General features: G+C 35.0%; 1 protein-coding gene across 1 annotated transcript; it reads right to left on the bottom strand.

Annotated features, from left to right (window-relative positions):
* Positions 1-749: 749 nt before the first annotated feature.
* ANGPTL5 (angiopoietin like 5) lies at positions 750-13,528 on the bottom strand. The gene is made up of 8 exons (XM_030955910.1): positions 13,427-13,528; positions 11,550-11,697; positions 10,347-10,450; positions 9,876-9,969; positions 8,994-9,094; positions 4,606-4,726; positions 2,144-2,329; positions 750-1,069 (listed from the first exon to the last, which is right to left on the bottom strand). The coding sequence occupies exons 1-8, from the start codon at positions 13,526-13,528 to the stop codon at positions 750-752; spliced, it is 1,176 nt and encodes a 391-aa protein (XP_030811770.1).
* Between the last annotated feature and the right edge of the window lie 392 nt (positions 13,529-13,920).

The following is a 13,920-nucleotide window of genomic DNA, read 5'->3' as shown; positions in this document are numbered from 1 at the left end:
AACATAAGATCAGGCCATATATCCAAAAATTCACACTGCACAGGTTATATGAAAAGATATAAGTTTTCTTTGAAAAAAAGTTTTAACTTGTAGTCAATTGTGAAATAGACAATGGTAGAGTCAAAATTATATTATGAAATACATTGACTATGAAAATGAAATATAAAAATTGGTCATAGTTCTTGAATGTCACTACCAACCTTACTTGTATAAAAATCAGGCCCTTATGGTATACAAAACTTTATTTATACATTGAAACAATTGTTATCTTGTCTGATAAGGAATATAGAAAGAAAAGCTGATGCTGGAAATTTAACTTAATCTTAAGTATTTTTCCAAAATATTACTATGAAAATGGCAGGTACATGCTTTTTTAAATAAAATTTGCTGAAACTTCTTGCCAATTTAGATATGGAGAGCATAGAAAGGGCACATTCAAAAGTCAGCATTACACTTCTTTTTATGATTTTTTCTGCTGGTTCTGAGATTTTTTAAGAGGCAGTTGAATAAAAGCTGACAAACACTCATCTTAATCCTTTTTCTGAAAACTCAGGTCTTCTTAGGATCTTTCTCAAGCTGGAACACTATAAATGCTGACATTTCATAATAAAAATTAGTAACTATATTATAGAAATATCTAACAAACTTTTAAGACTGAACTGTTCAAGTGAAGATGAAAGGTATTTATGATAGTAGTGATACATCATTCCACATAAGTGCAAAGAAAGATATATTTCTATTTTCATATGTTAATGGAAATATGGATAATTGGTTCTCCGAATTTTCATTGAAACTGATTTAATTTTGACTGGTTTTTTGTTCATTGTCCATGTATCCCAGTGAATGCCAGTTGCAAGGAATCTACCTCTGTAGCGATGAACACCATTAAGATTTGCAAGGCCACACTTGTTAAACCACCATCCGGTGTTATCACTGAAGTTACTGCAGCTCTTTACTGGCTGTCCTTTAACAGTGCACATTGGCCTGCATCCATCATTATCAACATCAAAAGTGCTGAAAGGCATGGAATTTTGGTTATCTTCTCTTCTATATCCTCTAAATGCATCGCCTAAGTACAACAAATAAACAGAACAATAAAAAAGTTATTTATGGAGAAATGTTTCTTACTTGATGCACAGTGTGCAAACTTTTCCTCTGAATTTATTAGAAAAGTAGAATTCTTCAAAAGCAGTTAAGAGCACCAGCTAATGAGCTGCAAAAGTGCTAAAGATGCAGGGGAAAAAAGAATAAAATACTGAGAAATATGGAAGAAGTTAAAATTCAACAAAATGTCTTCGTATTTTCCTTGCTTTTAGCAATGCATGCTGGCTATGAAGGTAAAGGCTTCTGTCCTCAAAGACAGAGGAAGAAGAGATAAAAGTAAACAAAAACGGTTGTAACTTCAGATTTTCCAGTAGCATGCCCAAAGCCCCAGAGTGAGTCATGAAACATGATGGAATTGTTGAAACACAAAGGTCAGTTATTACTGTCTCTGTTGTCTTACTAAAGAACTTACTGAAGAAATAGTCTTTTTCACAAATACAGAGTAAAGCACTATCACAATTAGAGAGTAATTATTTCATTGATAATAAGGACCATTCTTGCATAACATAGAAAAAAGCAGTAAGACATGATGCAACGCTTAATGCAAATCTTTGCACGCTTAGTGTATTTATGCTATTAAGGGAGGTCTGGAATTAATTTGTGTCTATGCATCACCCAGAAACTATTACACACTGTAGGACAGCTTTGTTCCACTCAGTTTCTTTCTCTATCCTTTGTACATGACTATCTGGGCACTTCTGAATTATCCAAGCATCATCAGGAAGACTGCCAATAACATCTGTGATGGGATAAAGGGCATCTAAATAATTGAACCATTAGGTAAATAAACACTAACACCCACAAAATCCCTTATTTATTTTATATATGTATCCCATTCAATTTTCTTTTTTTTTTAATTACAGGCATAGCAGATCACCATATAATTAAAAAATTATTTGCATAAATGTTCATTATATACCAGAGAAAAACACATTAGAAATAAAATATTTCAAGTTAATTATTATTCTTTTGGATCCATTTTTTCATATTAAGAAAGGGAACAACTACCTTTAAATACTTCTAAGAAGGAAGTTCTTACCAGCATTTCCTGAATAATGCCCCAAATGGATCTTAAAATAACATGATTCATCCTCTATCCAAAATCCATTATATGATGCATAGGCATGCTTGTCATTTTCTGATTCCAAATCCACATAAAGACTGAAATGAGTGGCCTTTTGATTTACGATGTCAAAAATCTTCCTCAGTCCAAGCCAAAATTCTCCTTGAAGAGAAATATAATATATAGTCTAGAAATGGAAACTGTAAAAGAAAAAGTGATCGTTCCTGTTTTCTTACTTTCCTTCCTGACCCAATGTCGTGGGTTTACAGGAAGCAGGTTTTCTGGGAATGGAGTGGCCAGAGGCCAATAGGTGTTCAGATTCTAAACTGACACCAGGCTTGGCCACTGAGGGTGGATGCGCCTCTGAGAACACAGGGGTTAGAAGCAGAGCACTCCCTTGGGCTCTCTCTTTGATTTCCGGCCAGCAAAGAGGCAAGGCCTCCCCTGCCCGGCTTCGAGCTGGGCGGGGGAGAGGAAACCTGCAGCCCGGCAGAGGTAGGCCTGACCCCTCAGGATGGAAGGGTGGTGGGGGGCACCAGGAGGCGTTGGGCAGCCCCCCCAGGAGAGACAGAGGGAGAGAGGCCCCGAGAAGATTTGGGCAGCCCCCCAGCTAGAAGATGAGAGAGAGAAAGCTGGTACGGGCCTGTGGCCTTGAAGTGATATCGGCCTGTGAAGAAGGAGGGGGAAGGGGGCAGTGCAGCAGGGAAGGAGCCTGGCTGCGTGCAGGAGTTTGTTAACCCCTTTCTGGACAATGAAGACCTCACAGAGCATTTGGACCTTTCCCGGAGGGGAGATGGAGTGGATGATAAAGAGGAAATGGGCAAGAGAATGACAGTCGGAGCAGTGAGTGAGGCTGGGAGAATAAAGAAGAGGCCGGAAAGAGATGATGGAGTAGCTAGTTGCTGGACTCTTTTTGGTACAGCCATAGACAGAACCGTGCTTCCTCGCGACACAGAGGCTGCATGCAGGCGGGAGGCGATGGCTCAGAACTGAGAGGGTTCAGTTTTGGAGACCCCCCGGCCCCAGGGGGTAGACAAGTATGGGGGGGACAAGAGGTCCCGAAAGTGATGAGGAAACTGTGCTTTTTTTGGAACTGGTCAAAGCACCCTTAAAAGGATAACCCTTGAAGCAGCTCTGTTCCTTGTCCAGTGGTGAGAGCACTGGGCATACAAGGAAGAGGTCACCATGGCCCCAAGAAAGACTCCTCTCCTCTTGATGGACTGAAATTGAGTATTTACAGGGTGATGGATGGAGACTTGAAATTTGGAAGATGTATTGGAAATGTGGTGGGGGGAGGAGGAAATGCTTTTTGTGGAGTTTTCATTTTCCAGGTGTGTGTGTGCGTGTGTGTGTGTGTGGTTTTTTTCCCTTTTGTAGTTTAGTTAATAAACTTTTTTTCTAAGGTAGAGGCCTGCTTTGCTTATTTCCTGGTCACATCTCGCAGCAAACACCAGGGAAGTATATTTTCATGGGGCACTGGCATTGTGCCAGTGTCAAACCATGACACCCAAATGTAATAAAAGTTGCATGATACACTTATATTCCTTTGAAAGACTAATGAAGGAACAGAGTAATCTTCCCATTTCCTTCGGAAATCCCTAAGAAAACCCATGTGTGCATCATGTTTTTTTTTCTGTGATATTTTTTAGAAAATTGTCCAGATGATAGATTTTAAATATTCATCTGCAATATATCTTAGAAAACCACAAAAACTGGATGTGCTAAAGATCCACTTGCATGAACAGAGCTCAGTAGCACTCCTAAGGGCAATACTGAGAAATGATAAATGTTAGCATTCTATGAAATGTAAAAAAAAAAAAAAAAATCCAAACCCTATTCTCAAAATTTAAGCCCCGTTCTCAAGATTTGCTGCCTCCATTAATCACACTTGTAGCCTCATATGAGCTGCACTTCTTTGTACAGAAAAGCTGAGTGCTTCCATTGCAATCCCAGATAAACTTCTGAAAAAGCAAATGGGTTTAGTCTGACAGGATTAAAGATGGCAATAAAAAATTAATATCACAGTTGTGTTGGTATAATGTACTGAAATATTTCCATTGTTAATAACTTCGCATGCCCTATGGTGAAATATTATTGATTTTTCTCTACTCTAAGGAAATGAGTGATTCAAACCAACAAAGGCACTTTTTTTTAATCTGAAAAAAGAAGAAATACAATCTATTATTTCAAGCAGAAAATATAATATTTTAAACACTCTCGTAAGACTGCAATAACTAAAGACTCTAGTGGGGTAATAGTCATTATTGGGAAGATTACACAACAGATTTGATTTAAAAAATCCTTAAGTAAAAACAAGACTTTTAAGAAACAAGAACTTCATACTGCCAAAACTACCACGCAATTTAGTGGAATGTAGGTCACATAAAAGCAGGAGAAATGTGAGATCCAAAGCACTTTAGAGTATTTAAAATTAATACCAGTAAGGTCACCAAATCCATCCAGATATTCAGACCATGTTCTCTGAAACTGAACAATTCCATCAGTTCTTTTCTGAACCACAGTCCATCCACCTCCTCGAAAATCCATGTCACACAAAACCTAAAATAAACATAGGCATGATTAAGCATTCTTGAAGCAGTTTTTATGAAAAACACATTTTAATTAAATAAAGGTGGACTATTCAGAGATTTGCTAAGTAACATATTTTTCAAATATCTTTAAAAAAAGCTCTAAGAAAATAAAAAAATAAAGCTGCAGTATTTTCTTATCTGTTCTTGTTGAACTGTTTGATTTGGATGTTTCTTCAATCAGTAGAAACTGCTGTGTGTAATAGTCTGTTCTAACAGATATAATAAATAAGCTTTGATAAATGTCACTGTAACATTTATAGCATGAAAGGGAAGCAACTTGCAACGTCATGTATTAATCATAGCAGCATATCATTGATAGAGGTAGCAACACCGAATAAACTTTTATTTCAGCAAAGCAAAATAAACACAACTTCTTATATGTTCTCTGTCACCACCATGCCTTCTTCCAGAGAATACTGTGTTTGTGGTGCCTGGGAAATTTAGAGCCTTTAATAAGGGTGAGGAAATGGAAAACAGTGATAGCAATAACCCAGCATACAACAATAATTTGCAGCAGCAAAAACCTCTACATAAGAAGTGGCCCTGATCCAGGGAAGTCCCAATGTGAACATATAACTGCCGGCAACTGAGCAGTACCACTGAATACATAAGATCAACTCTCAAATTTATGAGTCTTTATGAGTCTTTGCTAAAATTTGTGCCCAGCAGTATGTCAAATGGCAGTGGTCCAGCTGCCATCTGCTCTGCTTTGGAATATCACATTATGTGGCATGTTTTCTCCTCAGCCCATCTAACTTAAGATTTGTAATTGACTTTCCTAAGTATATCTGCAGTGCCAAATCTTGATCAGTTCTAAATGGGATTATAAAGTCTGGAAATCTAATTTCGAAAGATCATATTGCACATTTATACACTGCACTACTTAAGCTATTCAATGCAGTTCTAAGGGATAGTATCCATAATTAGAGCTTGAAAACAGGGGCTCATTTTTGTCTCCAAAGGTGACGAATATCAGGAGAATTAACCTGGAAAATGCTTATAGGTAGTGAGCCAGTAAGCTTCTTGTGGTAACAAAAGTAAGTTCAGAACATAATGTTGGCTGTGATAACACTAAGCTGATGCACAAGTGATGGAGTAAAGTAAGAAATTTTTTTGACATTACAGGAAATGTACAAAATGAAACATGTTTCAGAAAAGAGAGATTTGCAGTCTTAGCCAGCTGATAAAAGTGAAACTAGGTGTAAGTCTGTTTAACCCTCAAAAAAATTTGTGGCAGACTGAGCATTATATGTTGCACCTCCATTGCCTGTAGTAGCCAGGTATTCTTCAGGAAACCAGGCTTGCTCCTTAGCAAGAAAACATCAACATTATAGTTAGAGCCTCTGTGGTTTAACAATGTCTTCTCAATGAATGACAAGAAAGCAACAGGAAGAGCTGCAATTTGATCTAATACACCCTGAAGGATCTTGGACCTTCAAGTAAGATACTTCAGGCAAGCCTTGCAAAACAAATACTAAATGAATCATACTAAGGTTCTTGTGCATGAAAAAATAATTGTGACCTTTATTCCCTGGAGAGTCACATGCTTATTTCAGTCACCCAAGGAGGATAGAACTGGAATAAAAAGAAATACAGAAGATTCCAAAATGAATATTTAGATGAAAATACCCAAACCTCATTCAAAATAATACCATTGCCTCATCCACTGTCTTGAGAAGATAATTGCATGCTTGGCTACTCCTCTGATTATGAGTCAGAAATAGTATGAGGAGCCCACTTGGTCATAACATCAATCTTTGGTCCAATATAAATCAGTGTGAGTGTTGATAAATCACAGGAGCGGATATGGTTCTACATGAGAGTCATCAGCCAGTTAGATACAGCACCAATACATACACCAGCTAAATAAAAATATTAGATAGATACAGAAAAACACAGTTATAGTTGTGTAGTTTTCTTAATCCCTTATGGAAATGTTGCAGTTGTAAAGCCTTTTAATAGTTAATCTGCTTTACAGTTTGCTCTATCTCATATCATGCAAGGTATGAAGGGCATAATTGTGCCAGGTACAACCTAAATTAAATGAGAAGGAGGACACTTCTACTGAATATTTCTTCCCTTTCCACCTGCAGTGTGTATAAGAGGTATATTCTAAACAACTGTTTAGTTTGTCTGATTCAGCTAAGAAATATCATTGATCTAAATTTACTGATTGAAAAATGTATCAGAAATTGGTCATGGTTCATTTTTCCAAAAGTAACATTGGTTTTAATCACCTCATGAATAAATGCTCAGGAAAAAGCCTATTTGAGAGTAACTTTCTGAGGTGACAGAAACCTGCCACTACCACTAAAGCTAGGTATTCTTATTGCTCCTGGCATCTGGAGTTCAATTAGCCCAAGTTAAGCATCAAAATCTATACTCACTTTGGGCAGATGAGGTATCAAATATGAAAAATAAGAATGGGATCACATTTTCTAAAGAGTTTTCATTTAACTGATATCTTTATGCATATTATTCTAAACATATTGTCATTTAGGTTCCATTGCATAAAAAGGCATCTTATTGCTGCAAAGGTATTGAAATAAATTGTTTCATGTTGGGTTTGTTTCCTGTTTTCTAGTTTTTTACTATGGTTTTCTGCCTCTGTATTTTGTCTTATTTTGCTGGTCTGCAGAACATTTAGAACTCTTGGCTATTAGCCTCTAAAAGATGCTTTATAATTTCTGGTCATATTCAAATGTCTTGATATTTTTGTCTATCTACCATTTCTCTTGTACTCCTTTTATGCTTCAACACATGAAAGAATTCACATTAAATAGTTTTCCTTAAAATAACATTCTTTATGGAACACATATTTTAGAATTTTTTTCTCTGAGAGCTTTTTGGCACTGTCTTTCAAGTTCTGTGCAACATTTACCAGACACGAAAAGAGACACTCATGACTGCAAACATTCTTCTCATTATTTATTGTTACCTTGTTCTTTTACTCAAATTGCTATTATTTTTCTTTTGTATTTCTGGAATTACCTTCAATCCAGAAGAAATTCTGAAAAAGATGCAATTTTTGCTACGGTAGCATTTTGCTCATACTACAAATATGGTTGCTCTGTGAACACTGAACGTCTTTGCCTTTCTTTTACATGGAAGTGACTTACTGATGAGTTACAGATCTTTTTCCTGAGCTCGCTGCATTGCATGGAGAGAATGACAGGTTTTTATATCAAAGGTTGCAGTATCAAGTTCATTTTTTTCTTTTGAGATGCCAGCATAATTCTGAAACCTTTTCTTAACCAGTTTAAGCTCCTTTTTGTAGCATTTTGAAGGGCTCCACTTGGCTAGAGATAAAGGGATTCATTCTTCCTTTGTTACATATAAAGGAATGCTATGAAGATAGATATTAAACTTTGCTAGTTATTTGTTGGCTTAAATTCTTCATTTTTTCTTCAAAAACTAATTACCTCAACCTGTATTGCAAAGTTGAAGCTTTGAAAGTGCCATGTCTACCTTTCCATTATGCATAAGGCCTTCTCTAAATAGAACACCTGAAATGGAAATAAACACATAAAACAAAATATTCCTCGTGTTTGCAATTAACCCAAAATTCCATTCTTCTAGATGAGCACTATTAATCTGAGCAATTACATAAAGTGCAGGCAGTGATAGGAAGCATGATTGCTGCAGTTTGTTTTAGGGATATATATATCCTTGTTTTAGGAATATAAATCCTGCAAACTGGATAGGAAAACCACAATTTTAGATCCCCCTGTGCCTCAAGACTGGATTATAATGATACTCAGACAAGGTTTCTATTCCTCAAACCAACATCTGCACCTACACTTGGATGACTCTGTGTCGGTGGAGTCCCATCACAAGGGAAGGCATTGTTATACAGCAGAATCACTCAAAATCTAAAAGTCCTGTCTTAAAAGCCAAATGGATCAGTCAATTGCTCTTCAGTTTTCCATCTCTAAAACAGCAAAGAACAGCTCTTCTCCATATCCAAAAGAGGTGCTGGGAAACACCTTGGGTTTTCCTCTTTGGTATTTTTCACTGCATATGAAAACTGACAATGGACTCTTATGACGGAGATAAAATTTCTTTGTAGAAAATAAAAAACTTGTCAAAATTATAGTGAAAGCAGACATGTGCAGACAATTTAATACATTTTTCATTCATCTGTTGAAGAATTGTCATGGGAAACACTTCAAGTCTATTAAAATATTCTAAATGTATATTCTCAAGAAAATTATGACTAATAATAAATTTATTACCTCAAAAGGATAATTTGATCCTTCTGGATGAATAATATACAGACCACTTGGAGTTTTTGAAACTGAACCAACAGTATCTTTAATATGAGTGCAGTCCAAACCTAGAGAAAAAAAGGTATACAGGGGAAGTTCATGAGCAAAATATGTTTTAAAAAATACAGATTAATACAGGAATATTACTTTTCTTGGTGGCATGAATTATTTAAAATATAATTTTCTTCTCATGCAAACTTTAAAATCATGCTTTGTCATGAATTTATCTTGCAAATTAAAATTCTCTAAACACCATTGAGCTTTTAAGTACAAATGACACTGTATTGACAAAGTTCTTTCTAATCTTAATAGATATGATACATATCCATATGAAATTAAAGATTATGTATCTGGGTCCATTTACGTATTTTTTAAATTTTATTTATAACACCTGGACCATGAAAAAGACATATTATCTGAGAAATTAAGTCTTTTTCTTACAGATATTTATATTTATACTTGTAAAAGCCTTTCCATCTTAAAGTATACATGAAAAACATTCCATTTGAAGAAGGATACTGAAGATGCAGAGCACACCTTATTTCATTGCAAAAGAATGTACCATTCAGCAGCCTCAGATCACTTACTAGCTAATAATAATAAAATACTTGGTATTTTACATAAAAATCAGCATGCTGAATAGGATGCCCGGAGTTGTCAGTGGCAAATGATTTAAAGCAGTATTTATGATAACACTTTAAAACAGTTTATTAAGTTTCCAAAGTTTATATGTTACTAACACAGGATAAATGTCAATGTACAATTGCTTACCTTTGCTTTAATTAGCTCCTTTTCAAGATACAAAGATAAAAAGGGAAGGTGTCAAGACTACATCTGAAAAATACTTACCATGAGATTGAACTGCTTTATAAGGAAGTGGATCCAGATGTTTTCTCAAAATTACTGTGTTCAAAAGAACAAGTTTGTTCATGAGTTCATTTACCTGCAAATTCAAATAAAAGATCTTTAATTAGGTTGCAATGAGAAATTTTACATTCTAAAGATTTTTTTTTTACTCCTAGTAAATATCATCTGAAGTTAATTTTTGTGATGTGTTGTAATTTGTACCAATGTGAAGGAATGGTCCTCCACTTTCCCTACTGCAATGTACAACACTAAGTTGTGAAATGGGGTGCTTACCACTCCTTGTAGAAATGGAACTCACACCTACCAGAGGTACAAGGACTGGTGATAAAACACTCTAATCCTACTGGTTTAATGGCAATTTAATGGTTTAATGAGCCCTATTTTTCCTCTGAAAGACAACACCTGCAGTGAGAAATAACAAATACAAATCTTTATAATAAAGAAAAAAAGTACCTGATTAGAAAGGTAATCCAGCGAAGACTGTTGATCACCCATCATGTCTCTTACCAGTTTTTTTGTACTTCTGGCATATTCAGCAAGAGAGTTCTGCAAATTTCCTTCAGAAAGAAATATGTTCATCCACTTTGTTTTCATAACTCTAGAAATATTCTTGACTAAATGACAACATACTTATTTATGACATCTAAGTGAATATTGAAGGTGTTTTACCTTACAGCACCTAAAAGTGAAATGAAAGTAATACAGAGACGACAGATTAAAGCCAAAGGTGCTAAAAACTTCTTTATATTATATTATGTATATTATACAATGAGCCTCTGAAAATAATTGTGCAAATTCTTGGTTTTCACATATGATTTCAAAATATATATTATTAATTATATACCATTATGTGCTTCTGGCCTTTTTGACTGCAGTACTGACATCTTAAGAGGTGATGGATTTTCTCATGTTTTGAAGAACAAATTAATCTTATCCTTGAGTAAACTCGACAACTAGTTAATGGATATCACAGAAATATAAATGCATATGATAAAAGACAGATATATATAAGGTTTCTTTTCACCTTACATTTGCTCATTCATTGTACTGCTCCTGGTTTTTGCCCTGATGCTAAAAATCATGATCATCATCATAATGGCATATAATTAATAATATATATTTTGAAATCATATGTGAAAACCAAGAATTTGCACAATTATTTTCAGAGGCTGATTGTATAATTTGTTGTGTAGTTTGTCAAGCTAGTGCATAGAGAATATCCTGTGTAAGCCTCCATAAAAGTAAGGTGAAGTACACATTTACTCCCATGTAACTGGCTAATTAATTAATTACCTCCCACTTACACCCCCACACCCAGCTATGATGTTTAAATGAGCAACAGACATCCTCCTCTTCCTCTCTAATTGAGCGAGATACTGACATTCAGAGCATAACAGATCTAGGTGGATTTTTTAGCTGCTTGGATTTGCCTATCTTCACTAATGATTATACTTTGTCACACCAGCTGCATCCCTAAAACAGGGTACCCCAGATTTTCTGGACAACACACAGTTTGGGCAGCAGGGTCACAAGGCTGTCATGTGTGCTCAAGAAGATTAAAAAATAAATTTGCACAGCATAGCGTAGCAGAGGAGAGGATTGCATAGCATGGCACTGCACAGCTCATGACTGAAAGTATTCTTTATGAATACATACTGCACATGTAATGTTTGTCCCCTCGTAAAATTTTAGCTTGAGCATCACATGGTACAAGGCATTGTTCGTTTTGTTTTGAAATATCTGCAGACTTATTTTTCTCTTCTGCCTGGAGTGGTTCCTCCACAGCTCCAACATTCCTTGTGTCCTGTTGTACCAAACAATGGAGGGGGAAATAAATTGAACATAAAGCACACATAAAATAGCTCAGTCTGTCAAAATGAAGTATATTGCTTCACAGGACTTCCTTCACAACCTGTTTTTTAAAAGCTTTATCAAGCAATAATTGACAGAGCTGAGACCAAAACTGACTAGATGTTCTCTGCTTAGCCATACCTCACATGAAAAAAGTAGTGTCAGAGGTAAAGAATAACCTCTACAAATTAAAAAAATACCACCACCATTTCTGGTGAGGTATTCTACTAGTAAGCACTGTTAGTGGGAGGCAGGAACTTGCAAGCACTGCATTTTAGGAATCACCACACCCAACAGACATCTCAAATGCTAATGAACTTATTTTCACTGGAAAGGAGCAGGCTTTTGGATTTACCAGATATTAGCAAAGTACTTTTACTCTTGAAAATGCCCAAATTCATTATTTAGACACTGGTCAAGAAGTAGTTGCATAAGTTTTTAACTTATGCACACAAGCAGTCATGAGAAGATTTGCAGACCAATTCAGCAGTAAAATAAATATTTTAAATGCTCTTATAGGGGAAAGAATATAGGGACAATATTCATGGGCACACAATTATCTGAAACAGTAACAATAATAGCATTAGTAAAAATAGCTCCACCTATTACTGTTATTTTAAAATTGTATTTTCATATTTAATAGTTTTTCTTCCATGGTGCCATACGACATAAAATAAGGGAATGCCTCTGAATCATCACTTAAAGAAATTACTAAAAGTAATTCAAAAATATGTGTCATTGCCAAAAGACTAAGCAACATATTTTCATATTTCATATTTTCATATGAGTCTTTGTTTGATGATTTCATCATCTCAGCAAATCTTTTGTAGTATGTTCATATATTATGTTTTCAAATGTAAATAGGATCCTTAGAAATGTCAAGATTTTAATGAAAAACAGAAGTTATTTAGACTTGAATACATCTTCATCACAATTGTTCTTTCCTGCTCCAGTTTTCTCTTTCTGGAATTGCTACTACACCAGCAAGCATTGAACAGGGTTTTTTCCCCTGATTTTTGCTCTTAAAAGTGAAAGTAAAAATTACAGAAAACTGTTAACAAAGGAATTTTACAAAAAAAGGTTTGTGAATTACTAGTATAATTGCATTTTATGCCTAGAGAATGATAGAGAAGTAAAAGAATGTGTTTCTTTAATTTTGAAATAAGCACAAAATAAAGAAAGAAAAATTATGCAAGAGTTATAAACAGATCTCTAGAACTTATAAATAGAACACTTCAAAGTATGGCTTGTTCCAGGGCTATCACAGCTACTCACCAGATGTTCAATTAAACACTGTTAAGCAAATATTTTTAATCAATATTTATCTTCAAGAAAAGCCAACATGAAACAAGCAATTAAGTCTGATCTCAGCAATTCAAGCAAGAACTGACTCTGCCAAAACCAATAGTTACTCTGCATTTAAAGTCATGCAGATGAGATTAAAAATATGACATAACAACTGAGCTGTGATACAGGACATTAACTCAAAAATGTTCTAATATATTGAATTCCTACAATTTCAGTGTAGTTTCTTTTCTCTATCTGAAAATACCTGATTCTTCTGTATTTTCATATCTATCTTGAAAAAGGCAATCCATATTTTTAAAACATCTATCACTTTTCTGAGAAATCATTCAGTTGCATTCATTATCTTATCTGAACAAAGTAATAAAAAATCTTACCTTAGGTGAACAAGGTTCGCCATTATTTATAACAGTCTCTCCTAAACCGAGCAAAAAAATATTAAGACAAATAAATGAAGTTACCCTAAAGTGGTGGTTCATCTTTTACTTGAAGAAATGCAAATGTTTTGATGAGTTTCAAATTTCTGTGGAAAGAATTGTACACTATGAAGTCCTGATCTAACTATTTGGGAATGTCTACAGCACAAAGGGCAGCCAACACATCACTCCTTTACTGCCTGGATTTAATAAACCACATTTCAACTGCACAGTAGATTTTATATATTACTACTTGCATCCTGAAGGAAAATTACTGCTTATCACCTCTACATGACACATCAAACATATATATTTTCATTCAATATGTCACAGATTTTCTTATATGCTATTTTTGAGCATTTGTGTATATTTGGCATGAGTGTTCTGGCTACTTAAAAGAAAAATTAGTATTACTTCATGTTTTCAAATTTTTACCAAGTTTTTTTTTCATTAAA

The sequence above is a fragment of the Camarhynchus parvulus genome, chromosome 1 (assembly GCF_901933205.1).
Source record: "Camarhynchus parvulus chromosome 1, STF_HiC, whole genome shotgun sequence".
In the NCBI taxonomy this organism is placed as follows: Eukaryota; Metazoa; Chordata; class Aves; order Passeriformes; family Thraupidae; genus Camarhynchus; species Camarhynchus parvulus.
This window is presented reverse-complemented; position numbering and strand designations above follow the sequence as displayed.

Coding starts and splice junctions, on each gene's coding strand:
- ANGPTL5 (XM_030955910.1), bottom strand. CDS start 13,528: ATGAACCACCACTTTAGGGTAACTTCATTTATTTGTCTTAATATTTTT. Junction 9,095..9,875: donor TAAAGCAGTTCAATCTCATG/GTAAGTATTTTT, acceptor TTTTTTCTCTAG/GTTTGGACTGCACTCATATT. Junction 4,727..8,993: donor GATCAAATTATCCTTTTGAG/GTAATAAATTTA, acceptor TGTTTATTTTAG/GTTTTGTGTGACATGGATTT.